Genomic DNA, 15,180 nt, shown 5'->3' with positions numbered 1-15,180 from the left:
TGCGGCATGCCACCTCAGCTGGTTGTAGGTTCTATCAACTGGAGGTTGACAGGTGAGTGCTAACTGCCGTTGGAGGCAAAGTAGAACCGACCTTTCAGGAGTCGACCCTCTCTCGCTCCAATGAAGGGTTAACGTCCGGAACGCCAGCTTTCCTTTGCTTCCCACGGCTGTGAGCACGCCTTTGTCAACCTTTAGTTGATAATTCCCATGATTTCACTCGTCTATCGACGCACCGATTCGGACATTAGCCTGCTCATCACTAAGTTGGCTCGAATGAGATGGATTCTAAAAGGAGCAAGACGAACGAAAACCTCGTTTCATATTTTTTGTAAAGAGAGTCAAGGTTGTGAAAGAGCTAGTACACTGAATGCACCAGGACAAAAGGAACAGTAGAGAGAGACAGAGAAAGAGACAGAGACAGAGACAGAGACAGAGACAGAGACAGAGACAGAGACAGAGAAAGAGAAAGAGAAAGAGAAAGAGAAAGAGAAAGAGACAGAGACAGAGACAGAGACAGAGACAGAGACAGAGACAGAGACAGAGACAGAGACAGAGACAGAGACAGAGACAGAGACAAGGAGACAAGGAGACAAGGAGACAAGGAGACAAGGAGACAAGGAGACAAGGAGACAAGGAGAAAAGGAGAAAAGGAGAAAAGGAGAGAGACGGAGAGAGACGGAGAGAGACGGAGAGAGACGGAGAGAGACGGAGAGAGACGGAGAGAGACGGAGAGAGACGGAGAGAGACGGAGAGAGACGGAGAGAGAGGGAGAGAGACGGAGAGAGACGGAGAGAGACGGAGAGAGACGGAGAGAGACGGAGAGAGACGGAGAGAGACGGAGAGAGACGGAGAGAGACGGAGAGAGACGGAGAGAGACGGAGAGAGACGGAGAGAGACGGAGAGAGACGGAGAGAGACGGAGAGAGACAGAGAGACATAGAGACATAGAGACAGACACCAACAGCAGAGTTGAAGGGGGAGACTTATACAAACAATGGGTGTGGGGAGGAATGGGTGGCATGAAAGGATGCATGGGGTGGGCAATATGGATACAGAAGGAAAATCCCAGGAGAGAAAAACTGGAAACTTGGAATGAGGAGGGTTTGGGGTGGGGTGGAGGGCAAATGAGTGTAGAAAAGATACTGGTTTTGGATGGGGGATGATCTGAGATTGTGGTGAACAGCCATCTTGAAGACCTGGAGGGAAGAATGAGATTGAAGAGAATGTGGAAGTTGGTTCCAGAGGTGGGAGCAAAGAGGAAGAAATGAGTGGAGGTGAGCAATGATCTTTGATTTAGGTAGTTTCACCAGTAGAGGGTTTATGGCGGACCACATGAGCCCTGCAGAAGCCTGGGAGGCAGGGGGAAGGAATGGGGGGAGGCAGGGCACGGAATGAGTGGAGGGTGCAACACCATAGAGGAAGCGATAGAAGAGACAGAGACCACCGACCTGTCTGCGATGGCGAAGTGATAGGCCCATAGACTCAGCTTCATCAAGAGAGATTCCAATAATCTTGAAAGACTTGGTTACCTCGGCGTTAAACCATAAAAGGCGCGAGGTAGGGGAGCCAGCCCAGAGGGGATAGCAGTACTCCATACAGTTGCAGATTAAGGCCTTGTATGTGAATAGGAGTTCAGGTGTGCCAAGGATTGACTTTGTAAGACAGAAGATGTACAGCTGGCGACTGGCTTTGGAGATGTGATTTGCCCATGAAAGACGCCAGCAGGTTTGGACATGCATTTCCCCATTCCGGTGGAATGCCAGCAGGTGCCGCTGCATCCTGGAGCATGGCACCCTTCAAATGACAATACAAAGCCGCTTACTCAGTATCGCTTGAGGTTATGGATGAGGAAGACATTGTTGCATCAGAAAAGTTCTGCAGAATGACGACCGTAATCATCTATTCAAATGTGGGTAAAGCAGCCACGATGCGCTGGGCGTATCTTCGCTAAATCCCCTGCCCCGGAGGCAACATCGCAACGAGAAACACTTGCATTCGGTCAGTGCACCGAGATGTGGACACGAAACAGACATGAGCCAATTAAATTTTGTTTGACTTATTATCGTAGTGTCAAAATGAACTACCTGGGCATATCAAGGGTTATGGTTCAAAAAGAAGAAAAAAGAAAAATACAGCCATAGTGGGGAAACTTGGCATAACAATTGTGCATTTTGTGAGGAAAGCACCAAATTTGGCACACTAGTAGCCTAACATATTATGAACAGATTTGGATATTGGGCCATCTCAAATTTTTTGATGGCAGTGAAAAATGGCTGCCACAGCCATCAGCGGCTGAATTTGAGATGGCCCAATATCCAAATCTGTTCATAATATGATAGGCTACTAGTGTGCCAAATTTGGTGCTTTCCTCACAAAATGCACAATTGTTATGCTATATTTAGCCAAGTTGCCCCACTACCATGCTAACCATGAAAAACAAAGGTACCGGGCCTCTTGAATATATTTTCATCCGACATTCTTTGAATAACCTGTCAAAACGAGGTTCCGGTTTAAAAAAAATAAAAAAACTCAAAAATGTGAAGTTAATTTATTGTTTAAACAAAACATTAATAGTAAACCTAAACCTGACCCCTTGGGGGGATTGACGCTTTTGCACTTTGTGCCCTCAGGACAGGGGAAACGCCAAGTTGGGGAAAGAAATTTGAGAATTTGTTCATGGCGACGGTAATAGCTCGCTGACTCTTAGCGAAGGACACTGTGGAATCTTCAACATCCACCGACGAATGCCGGCGGATGGGACGGCCAATTTAACGTGCATCCGAGGGATGGGATGGCACACACGTTGATGAAGCACCTTGCCTGTGAAACACTGGGATGACAGTTTAGAGCCGGGAAAAAAATTTGAACTCAGGCTACGCACACCTGAGAGGCGAGCATGCCTACCGGCGGGCCATCCTATCAGCAAAATTAACACAGTGCATATGTCGGTTTATGATGGAAGAACAACTTACTTAAATTGAATGTTTTTTTATTTATTTATTCGTACGCAGCCTGCGGTGGCTTAGATGCATAATTTTCTGGGGGCACGGCTGTGCCGCCGATCCAATAATGCCCCCGGTTACTCATTTTGCTGAACTCAGAAGAATAAAAGGCCGAGTCAACCTGCCTGGTGTTAATTCAACGCCACGGGGGTGGAAGTCAAGACCCAAAGTTCTTAAGTCAGCTACCTTAACTGTTAAGCCAGCACCAGGCCTTAATATAGTGTATAATAAACATACAAGAGAGGGAATGCACAATAGGGCATGGGAGGGGAAAAAAAAACCTTTAAAAAAACCAATAAAAAAACTCAAATGGCATGAAAATTTGTCATGGATGAGGACAAGGGGGGCAGAGGATGGTACTCTGACCTGAGCACAAAGAAAGACCTATTATAATTATTATTTATACTATTATCATGATTCACCCTCTCCGACCACCCCACCCCCTTCCATAGGTGGAAGCAGGTTATGTCCCCGTCCCCCCACGCCACCCCCAACAGGATATCTCAAAAAGTTGTGAACGGATTTGGACGAAATTTGGTGGACGGGTGGGTCCATCCGACACTTGGTGGGTGTCTTGCAAGGACGAATTGATTCGATTTTGGTGAAGATCCAAATCCGGATCTGGATACGAGAATTATTTAACCTACAAAGTGATTCTTCACTATTGAGAGATTGGGCCAAAAACGATATAGTACTGTGTAGCATGATATTTCAAAAATGTATTGGGTCCGATATGTTCTCGTGGATCAGGCATTACGCGATGGAGGTATGCGCTCTACTGAGTGCCCTTCTAGTTTTAGAATAAAATCAGCTGTTCCTGTAGGTTACCTCTGCTGGGAAGTGCATTTCACAGCAAAGACTCAACCATGAGCACCAAGGAGCTTCCAAAATACCTCCGGAATAAAGTTGTGGAAAGGCGCAGATCAGGGAATGTGTACAAAAACATTTCAACGGCCTTGAACATCCCTTGGAGCACAGTCAAGACAATCATCATGAAGTTCAAGCAAGGAGGAGACTGATCAGAGAGGTCACCAAGAGGCCAATGACAACTGAAAGAGCTACAGGCATTTATGGCAAAGACTGGTCAATGTGTGAATGTGACAATATCCCAAGCACTCCACAAGTCAAGCCATGTGGAAAACATTTTTCTGGTCTGAAGAAACCAAGATGGAAGTTTTTGGCTTAAATGCAAAATGTTACGTTTGGTGCAAACCCAACACATCACATCACCCAAAGAACACCATCCCTCCTGTGAAGCATGGTGGTGGCAGCATCATGTGATGGGGGACATTTCTCATCAGCAGGAACTGGGGCACTTGTCAGGATAGAAGGGAAAATGGATGGAGAAAAATATCGAAAAATCCAAGAGTAAAACCTGCTGCCCTCTGCAAGAAAGCTGGAATCGGGACGGAAGTTCACCTTTCAGCACGACAACGACCTGAAGCACACGGCCAAAGATACATTGGAGTGGCTGAGGAACAATGAGATAAATGTCCTTGATTGGCCCAGTCAGAGCACCGGTCTAAATCCAATCGAAAATCTGTGGCATGACTTGAAGATTGCTAATCAATCAACTCTCCCCATGCAACCTGAGTGAACCTGAATAGTTTTGTGCAGAAGAATTGGCAAATATTACCCAATCAAGGTGTGCAAGGTTGGTGGAGACCTATCCCAACAGACTCACAGCTGTAATTACTGTCAAAGGTGTTTCCACCAAGTATTTACTCAGGGGGAGGTGGGGGGGGCAGGGGGGTGTGTGAACACTTATCCAACCAAGATATTCTAGTTTTGTATTCGTAATTAATATTTTTGAAATTTGTATAATTTGTTTTTCACTTGGAAGTTGTGGGTTACGATGTGTAAATGAAGGTGGGAAAGGTCTGTTTCAAAGCAATTTAATTCCAGGCTACAAGGCAACAAAAGGTGAAAATTTTGAAAGGGGGTGTGGAGTTCCTATCGGCACTGTAGATATAAAGATGACCAATTTGCTCTCTTACTTCAAGCATACACCTGATAGGGATGCTCGATCTCGGTCCTTCACAGCAAAAGGCTACGGGGTGCCATCGTCAGGCTGAGGGTGCGGCTGTGCTGCCGATTACGGCATGAATTTGGCCATGGTGCCAGCGATAGCTTGACTACTCTTTGCATAGGACACCATGGGATCGTTAACGTACACCAACTAATACTGGGAGACCGGACGCCCAGTTTGACGTCCATCCGAGGGACGGCGCACGCGTTGATGAGTCGTCCTGCCTGTGAAAACAAATGGGTTGGCAGTTTAGAGCTGGGCCACGATTCGAAGGCAGGCCAAACAGCTTAGAGACGAGTGTGTGTACCTCGAGGCCATCCCGTCAGGCCCCTCTATCTCATCCGGGTATTCGAACACAAATAATGTTGTCATGCAGCATTCTGTCTGTGTAGAGAAATAAGTAAGCCGGAGCATACACTTGTGCCAGACCCCTAGCAAGAACAAACCAGAGAGACACCACATTCCACCCCCACTCTAAAATGCTCCCTGCGCCCATATAAAAAGGGCCCTGCCCTCGGAAACCCCTGGGGTGCCATATACCAAATCACAGAAAACAATATAGTTGTGTCGTAGTATTTCGTTGAAGTGTACTGGGGAATCCAATATTCAGCTTGGAGTGGGGGAGGGGAATGTAAATTGTGTTTGTAGGGGTGTTGGACCCAATGTTCTTATTTTCCCTTTATCTTTATCTCTCCAACACATCTAAAGACTCCACACCACAAAACCATACAAACCAACAAATCTCGCACAAAATAGCTTGCGTTCAGCCGTGAAAGGACGTACGGCTGCAGCGAGTTCCAATTCAACCAATGGAGTCCAACAGATCACATGACATAGCCAATGGGAGCTTCTGGATCATGGAGCGCGTTTGACGTGGTTGCCGACAGACAGCAATCTTATAAAAGGCTGATCCGGAGATCGGAGCTGTGTTGACGTCTGAGAACACCGAGAAGGACATCTGAGGAGCTTGGAGTGGAAACTGGAGCTTGGAGCGAGAGCGGGTCAGTCCGAGGCGGAGCGAGGAACCGACACGGAAAGAGCTCCTGGACGCGGTCACCACATGTGCATGCTCCTACAGACTTTCGCCGAAGCTCTATTAGTGGGGTGCCTGGACCCTCAGTCATTTCAAGTTGATGCGAAAGTTTACTTTTCAGTATCGCCTTGAAGGTTGGGGTCTATAGAATAATTTTGGTCCAAGTGGACAACAATCAGCACCTATGGTGGGCAATGGGGGGGGCATGGGGGATACTTGACCCCACCCTTCTCTACACCCCCTCCGCAAGTGGCGAGGTGAAATACTGAAACTGTTGCAACTTTTGAACCGATGATCCGACCTGAACATATGAGGTCTCTAAAGATTTGGGATGACTAGTATCAACTTTAATATTCTAGGTATATTGCCACGAGAAATCGCCATTTTGATGGTATCGGCGTAAATCCATTAAAAAAAAAACCTTATTCGAGACACTTTTGGGAACCAGCTTACCATCCTTCATCTATTAACGATTCCTGGAGTTCTCGATCAGCATCAATGGCTCATGGGCTGTCGTCCTGATGCTTGCTTGGAGGACACTCTTTTTGAGATGTTGGCCCAACACATCACACGAGGGGGTGGGGGATTTTCTCCACGTCTGTAGTCCTCTGGCAGAACACCCTCATTCGGACGTGGTCATCGTCGGTGATAGATTTGTTGGAGTACAGCCTGCGGACAAGTTGCATCCCCGCTTCTTTAAACTTTGGTGATGCTTGCAAATGTTTCCATTAGGAATGGCACTTTTTCCTTTGTCTTGCAACGGTGTCGCTTACCACTGAATTTGAATGAAGATGGGCTGTCTGAGCCAGTGAACACATGCAAGAGGGCCATGGCTTTGCATTCTGCACAAGGGTCCAGCACAACGTGAAACAGGATTCAGCGACACGTGAGCCAGCCTGCCACGTTCAGGTAAGGGTGTGGTCGACTAGATGCCCCAATAACCTGTCCATCCCTCTTGCTCATCTTCTTTTTCCAGAATGAAAGTTTGCACCTGCATTATCCAAGAGGCTTCTGTGCTGAGATAAGGCTTTTACACATGTGACCTTTTGTACGACCTGGAAATACATTCCTTGTGAATAATATAATCCATTTCCAAACTGTCCGGTTGGTAGTTTCCATCGGTTAAACATAGTGTGCTGCAATCAGGGAGTTCTCCCGAGCTGATCCGTTATGATTCGTCGGTAACCAAAGCATAATCCGATGTTAACGCTCGGTCGTATCCAGGAACAGATTGCGCATTGGGAAGCCGAGTTCCCTTTCTGGAGGATTAATTTGCTGGACAGGTAGAGCAGGATTTGGATGCTGGACCATACTTAAATTAAACATCCCAGACTGCATCTGTGGATGTTTAACAACCCGTCGCACCGTGGAATTATCTGTGGAGCGGCGGCTTCGGGATCGCTTTCGGGTAAGTCGATTACAGGAACCCCTTGTAATCCACCCCGAGGTGAATCTGCAACAATAAAATACCCTGAATAAAGTATATTTCTTTCCAAAATTCCTGGAACCCTTCTGCAATACTCCATTTTGGCTTTCGGCCTTGAAATCATGAGCAATGTGCATCTGCGAAGGACAGAACACGAAGCATATCTGAAGTAAAATAAATAATTCACGCACATCTGGAACCATTCTTGCCAAGGTGCCCTCCCACCGGACAGCCTGATTTGTGGTTGATGGCCTATCCCGTTCACTCGTGCCCTCATCAAAATTTGGCTTTACCCCGTCCGATTGTATTTCAAGCTCGGGGTCTGAGTTGTGTTTAAAAGATACCAGCAAAAGGGGGGGGGGGGAAATTAATAAAGGTAGAGTAAAACCATCTATGTCCACGTGTTGATGGTCTACAATTTCCCGAGCTGCACTTAACTTTTAGTCTGTCTGTCTCGATATTTCCACATACCTGTGGAAAAAGTGAAGCCCCCTCCCCCCCCCCCCCGGTTGCCTATTGGGGATGCCATCGACAGCACCTGCAACTTCTGCCAGTGTGCTCCACACACACAACAAAACACATTATGGAATAAGACTGTGTGGCGTGGTCCTGGCTCCACTAAGGCAGGAGCACAACATAATAGATGTGAGGGATCTGTGGGTCGCTCCTGAGAGATCAATCGGCTATCTTCATGCTCTGGCCCTGTTCAAGCAGAACTGACTCGGGCTATTCAACAACTTCATCACAAAACTCTACTGTACTGTACTGGCACTTTGAGCAGAAAAGCCTTATTTATGGTAAGTGATACTTATTCGACCTTATTTTTCAATTAAAACTTCTTATTTTAGCTCACCTGGACATTAATCAGGTGAGCTGATGCGATCGAGCCGTGCAGGTAGGTGAGCGAGTCAGTAAGTCAATCAGTCCGTCAACACTTCAGTCATTATCGCTTGAACCAAACACATGATTTTGATGAAACTTGGCAACAAGCTTCACATCTGATGCCTAACGAAGGTGTATTGACCGCATCACAATCTGTGCTCATTAAGGGAGTCTATGGGGTGTTCCCCCCAGAAAATAGGTATTTGGACCTCTTCTCCAAAACAACACACAATTTCAATGAAACATGACCACAACCTTCATCACCGGTAATGTACCAAAGTGTATCGACCTCATCAAAATCTGCACTCATTAAAGGTGTCTACGGGAGTGGGAGAGGGGGGTTGACCCCCCCCCCCCCAAAATATGTATTTGCTCTTCTCTCAAACTTGACCACAGCATTCTTCACACCCATCAAAGATATACCCATCAAAGATGGATGATGGGATATAATGGCATTTGAGAGGATGGGATGGCCATGGAAAACAATAATCCTGAGATGAGCAGAATAAATGGAGACAACAACTGGAAGGGCACTCGGTGGAGCGCACATCCCGCCCTGTAATGCCTGATCCATGAGAACATATCGGGCCCAATACATTTTTGAAATATCATGCTATACAGGACTATATCGTTTATGGCTAGTCTCTCAATGGTGAAGAATCAATTTAAAAATTAAATAATTCTCGTAGCCAGATGCTGATTCGGATCTTCACAAAAATAGAATCAATTTGTCCTTGTGACACACCTAACATGTCCACCAAGTTTCATCCGAATCCGTCTGCAACTTTTTGCGGTATCGTGCTTATATCATTTTTAACCCGATCTCTCAATGGTGAAGAATCACTTCAAAAATTCTCGTCATCGCATCCGGATCCAGATCTTCTCCAAAATCGAATCAGTTCTTCCTCGTCACACGCCGAAAGTGTCCACTAAGTTTCATCCGAATCCATCCACAACTTTTTGAGATTTCGTGCTATATATTGTTTTTGTCCCAATCTCTCAATGGTGAGGAATCAACTTCAAAAATTAAATAAATATCGTATCCAGTTCCGGATTCGGATTTTCACCAAAACCGAATCAATTCTTCCTTGTCACACACCCAACGTGTCCACCAAGTTTCATCCGAATCCGTTAACTTTTTGACATATCATGCTATATATCGTTTTTGGCCCGATCTCTCAATGGTGAAGAATCACTTCAAAAATTAAATAATTCTCGTCTCCAGATCTGGATTTGGATCTTCGCCAAAATTGAATCAAATCTTCCTTATCACACACCCAACGCAACGTGTCCACAAAGTTTCGTCCGAATCCGTCCACAACTTTTTGAGATATCTTGTACACAAACAGACAGACAGACAAACAAGTCGGTAGGCGGACATGGATAGTCGCCTGCCCAATAGAACCTGACGTGATGGGCCCATTCAATGGGGAATGACCTGAGGATTAAGCACAAGAAAATTCATGATTCTAGCTTCAAGGGTTAATGCTGCAGATTGTTTTTTCGTTAAAATACCCCCACATTTAGAGGTTTTTCGGCCGTTGCTAGGCAACGGAGAGGTCCATAGCAACGGTTATTTCTCACACATAACTAGGACATACCATGAACCTACCATATCAGTTTCATGTATATCTGACTCATAGTCTCAGAGATATAACGAACTTCGTCTTTTTTATTGTTTTCGACCAGGGTTCATTCAAAGTCTATCTTCTCCGACAGTTTTCATAGTATCTGGCTGGAAATTTTTAACAATATGGCTGAATGTACTGCCGACAGTCGCTCGTGGCCCGATTTTTGATTTTCGAAAAAATAATTTTTTTATGATTTTTCAAAAATTTCAAAGTCCCGTTGCGAGGCAACGGTGGTGTCCACAGCAACGGTTCTCATTTGCACACAACTAGGTCATGGGATGAACCTACCAACCAAGTTTCATCGAAATCGTCATTGTATTAACAGAGCACTGGACTGAACAGTGGGACAGACAGACAGACAGACATATCGACGGAAATACTGATAATAAGGATAGATCAAATTTCAAAAAAAAAATTTAATTTTTTTTTTTTTCGACTGGATAAACGACCCAACAGACAGACAGACATACAGAAAGGGGTGAAAACATAACCTCCTTCACCTTCGGTGACAGAGGTAATAATGAGATGGTTGGGCTTGAAGCACCATAGATAATGCTGTAAGCAGAATTGCAAGACTGATAATAATGCGCACAAAGTTTGGTGACGATGTGTGAAGTGGTCAGAGAAAAAAATATAATAAAAAAAAAAAGAGACAAAAAGAGGGAAAGACAAAGAAAAAGAGTGACAATGAGAAAAAGAAAGAAAAAGAGCGACAAAGACAACTGCAATGACACTCTAACATCGAGACGTTTACTGATAGCCTCCGCCTATATTATTACATAATTAACTTGAGGGGGAGCACTCGGTAGAGTGCAAAACCTCTGCCGCCAATACTGCTGGGTCACTAAAGTGAACCTGATATCCTATTCATTGTAGGTCAAAACGGATCAGACTCTACTGAACCACGATTGAATAAACTAAACTAGGTCGACGCGCATGTAGAAATGCCAAAAAAATAAAATCGAAATTTTTTTGAAAACAAAGTTGCAAAATTTCAGTTTTTTTTTTCTCTAACAATTTTTTTCTTTTTGGGTTGGAAATCACTTAAAACATGTAGAAATGCAAAAAAAAAAAATTCAAATATTTTTCAAATAAAATCGAAATTTTTTTGAAAACAAAGTTGCAAAATTTGTTTTTTTTTCTCGAACAAATTTTTTCTTTTTGGGTTGGAAATCACTTAAAACATGTAGAAATGCAAAAAAAAAAAATTCAAATATTTTTCAAATAAAATCGAATTTTTTTTGAAAAAAGTTGCAAAATTTTGTTTTTTTTTTCTCTCTAACAAATTTTTTTTTGGTTGGAAATCACTTAAAACATGTAGAAATGCAAAAACAAAAATTCAAATATTTTTTTCAAAATGGCCACCATAGCGGCCATATTGGACTTTGGACAAAGTCCAAAATCTAATGGCATGATCCTTGGACCATTCCTAAATCCCCCACCAAGTTTTGTCGAAATCCGTCGAGGAGTTTTTCCGTAATACTGTTCACAAACAAACAAACAAACAAACAGGGGTGAAAACAGTAACCTCCGTCCATCTTCGATGGCGGAGGTTAAAAATACTTGCAGCAAGTTTGACTTGGATCCCTTCAGACGTTCACCTGACATGACGTCTGACCTTTGACCTACTGATGCAGAAACTCAATCAGTTTATCTTTGCATCATACTATATATTTACACCAAGTTTGGTCAAAATCCCATCACTGGTTCATAAGTTAGCACGGTAACAGAATTTTTACCCAACGGGACTGCTAACCTAACGTTGCATTCGTTATTCATGCCTGTTGTTTGTGTCCTTTATAACGTCCTTAAAAACAGTAAGTTTTCTGTTCGGAATGATTTTCAATTTTGCTTACATGCCAGACAGACAGACGGAATAAAAACAATTATCGACCTCCTCTGTGTGTGTGTATGAGCGGGATGAATTCAGGGTCAAAGTTATGTTAAACTGCAGATGTTAGTTTCCCCGATTCATGTTATGATTTGTGCTCAAAATATAACACTCAATTGAAATCAAGCTGCTCCTCGATCATAAACTGATATTCGAGAGGGACAGAAAGATGTGAACCAATTGCTTAACCCCACTTCTCCCTTCGTGTGCATGGGGTAAAAAAAGAAAAAGAGAAAAAGACAAAGAAAAAGAAAAAGAAAAACAAAATAAATAGAGACAGAAAAAAAGAGAAAAAGACAAAGAAAGAGAGACAAGAAACCAGAAAGATGGACACAATTGTACAATTTATGTCAATTATATTTGCATACACAATTTCATCATTGTGATGCAAACTTCGTCGTGATACCGATAAAAGCTTCCTTCATCCTTCAGGGTTGCATTTTCCCGTTTAAATGTTTTGCAATTCACTTTCAGGAACAGAGGTGTCGTATGCAAAACTGACAATGACCTCCTTCCTGGATTTAGTCATACGTACGGACAGTAACCGAACGATGAACAAAACAGACGCCAAAGCGCACATCCTACTTCCCTAATCACAGTAAACAGGATACATTTAACGCAACGAGGACAACGTTGCAAAAAAAGTGAGGAAAGAATGACAAGCCGGAAGCAGCGGCCACACTACATGCATTCATTGAGCTTCCAAAAAAAAAAAAAAAAAAAAAAAAAAAAAATGTCTATATATTTAACCAAAGAAGCACACTGACCCTATGACATGACCCTGATGTCATGTGCATAAATTATGCCGACACATTACCTCCAACCGAGGAGGCATCCGTGTGGCACAAGTCTTCGCAGACCGAGATCAAGCCCTACGTTCATGAATAAACGAAAGCAGAAATGTCGATCTAGATTTTGGCCATGTCGTGGGCTCATCAGGAGAACATACTGCTGAATTGCTTATCCTTGACCATACCAATGTGGTCAATAAACACAGATTAAAAAGTCCTAAATTGACGAGGCAGCAGGGCACAGATCGAGTCCCATCACTGCACTTGCTGCACAACATGCCGGCAATAAGTGTCACCTGCCACACAAACACATTGTCTCTGCCCTGCCGATCACCAGTCAGGAGGTTTGCAGTGAGGAATATTAGATTTAACCAAAGAAGCACACTGACCCTATGACATAACGCTGATGTCATGCGCATAAATTATTTGTCACCATCGGGGTTTTAATCTAAGTCTGCAAAGACTTGAGTACCACACAGATGCCTCCTTGTTTGGAGGTGATGTGTCGGCATAATCTATGCACATGACACATCAACGGCACAGCCGCAGCCTCAGCCAATGATGCTACCCCGCAGTGTTGTGCATTTAGTGTTTCCTCCACCTCTCCGTCTTCCTTTCCTGTTCGTTCCATTCCTGGTTGTGCCCAATCGTTTCCCTGTGACCCGATTGTCAATTCAACCTTGCTCTTCCATGAGCCTCACTCTTGTAGAGAAGACAGACAGAGATAGAAGATATGAGGGAGAAGACCAGCAGAAAGGCAATCGGTTGATTGTTTCAGAAAAATAACAATTTCATAATGGAAGACGAAAGCAGGAAGAAAATTTGTGCAAAAATTCAAGACTATTACAAAATTTAAACCCAAACGTATCCAGAGTATGCCGGCAGCCATTACAAAAAGGAAACATCAGAAAATCTGGCCTCACCAACAGCCGGCGCGTCGTACTCATCCCCAAGCAGTATCTCCGGTGCCGAGTAGGCCAGGGACCCACAGCTTGTTGCCAATTTTGTTCCAGGCTGGAATAAGTTGCTGAAGCCAAAGTCTGTGAGCTTAACTAAGCCTTGTTCCTCGAAGAAGACCACATTTTCAGGTTTAAGATCGCGATGCACAACATGCAGCTGGTGGCAGTAAGAGATGGCGTGCACAATTTGTGCGAAGTACTGCTTGGCGGTCTCCTCGGAGAGACCACCCTCGTGACGCATTATGTAGTCATACATGTCACCACCGTCTCCAAGTTCCAAGATGAGGTACAACTTGGTTTGCGTGTCGATCACCTCGTAGAGACGCACGACGTTCGGGTGCTGAACCAGCTTCATGCAACGGACTTCCTGCAACGACAAACGCATTAACCAGAAAGGTTGGCAATGCAAGAAATCAACAAAACAATCACCGGGATCTGTTCAAACGCATGGACACAGTAAAAAGAAACATTCCATGGCTAGTTTCTCGACAAAACCACAGCAGTTGTTACTTGTTACCTCCCCGAAGAATACTTTAAAGAGACATCCACCACCAGTGAGAATAAAAAAAACCACAATCCACCACCAAAACCACAAAGTCCAGAGCCACAATGACGTGCTGATCGCGTGCTCCTCGCTGTATTCCTTGTTCCAGTTGATGGCTGTGTTTGTTGATCAAACCTTGGGCCTATCATCCTAAAATCAACAACAAAAATTCCCCTGTTGATTCTCTAATCCTTTACAGTTTTCTTCTTTCTCTTCACCTCCACCACCTGCACACCACCCCCCCTCCCTGTAAAGAAGCACCCACAACATTCACATCACATTTTCTCAAACCTTCTTAGTCCCATAATCACACATAATCTTTCAGAAAACCCAAATGACCAAACACACTTTAATCTCTCATCTCAACCCTCAATTGCAATTGGCCCAAGGACCACTATTGATAATGGCACACACGGGACAGAAATCGTGCGGCTCGTTTGTGCTGCAGAAGTAAACTTGGAATATTTTATTATTTACAAACAAAAACCACACCTTGGAATAAGACAATTTTACTCAAACTCTGTTGCCCACATCGTCGGTGTTCACTGGTGCCGTCAATCACTCACCCCGAACATCTTGCTCCTTTTCAATGTCCTCAATTCTACCGTTCATCAACCTGAGCATCTCCTTCATTGCATGAACCATTGAATGCAGGGTAGGAAAACCTTTTTTTATATATATACATATAAACATTGGACATAGGTAGCCATGGACCGTCACGGGTTACACCAGATAACCTGGACGTGTCGTACTTCACGGTTCAAGACTTATGGTAAAAAAAAAATCTGCTTTCCCCGACATATTTTCTGTGGTGTGGACAGTGCAAATTGCTAAATATATGTAGAGTGCAGATTGGTCAATACAGACTGTATTGTCAATTAAAAGGAAGCTTACACAGGATGAGGCCATTTGGCCCATCACTGCACGAGCGTCCACATCTGACAGATATATAACACAATGTAACAAAGATTTTGTTTGAGTGAATTTTTTGGT

At 44.1% G+C, this 15,180-nt stretch overlaps 2 protein-coding genes across 10 annotated transcripts in view; one reads left to right on the top strand and one right to left on the bottom strand.

The window, feature by feature from the left end:
* LOC147017495 ((Lyso)-N-acylphosphatidylethanolamine lipase-like) overlaps positions 1-15,180 on the top strand; it is a 179,648-nt gene that overhangs the window by 69,526 nt on the left and 94,942 nt on the right. The gene's annotated exons all lie outside the window — the stretch shown is intronic.
* Positions 1-15,180, bottom strand: part of LOC147017497 (SNF-related serine/threonine-protein kinase-like) — a 75,421-nt gene that overhangs the window by 34,205 nt on the left and 26,036 nt on the right. For both annotated transcript variants that reach the window (XR_015049528.1, XM_085847195.1), the window contains one exon: positions 13,608-14,010. Coding sequence is in view for 1 of the 2 variants with exons in the window: in XM_085847195.1 (XP_085703321.1) it covers positions 13,608-14,010 (403 nt within the window). In the remaining variant the exon portion in view is untranslated. The remainder of the gene's footprint in view (positions 1-13,607; positions 14,011-15,180) is intronic.

The sequence above is a fragment of the Eptatretus burgeri genome, chromosome 11, assembly GCF_056783735.1.
Source record: "Eptatretus burgeri isolate ZD-2024b chromosome 11, Ebu_testis_v1, whole genome shotgun sequence".
Lineage (NCBI taxonomy): Eukaryota > Metazoa > Chordata > Myxini > Myxiniformes > Myxinidae > Eptatretus > Eptatretus burgeri.
Note: the sequence above shows the minus strand (reverse complement) of the source record. Positions and strands in the feature narration are given on the sequence as shown.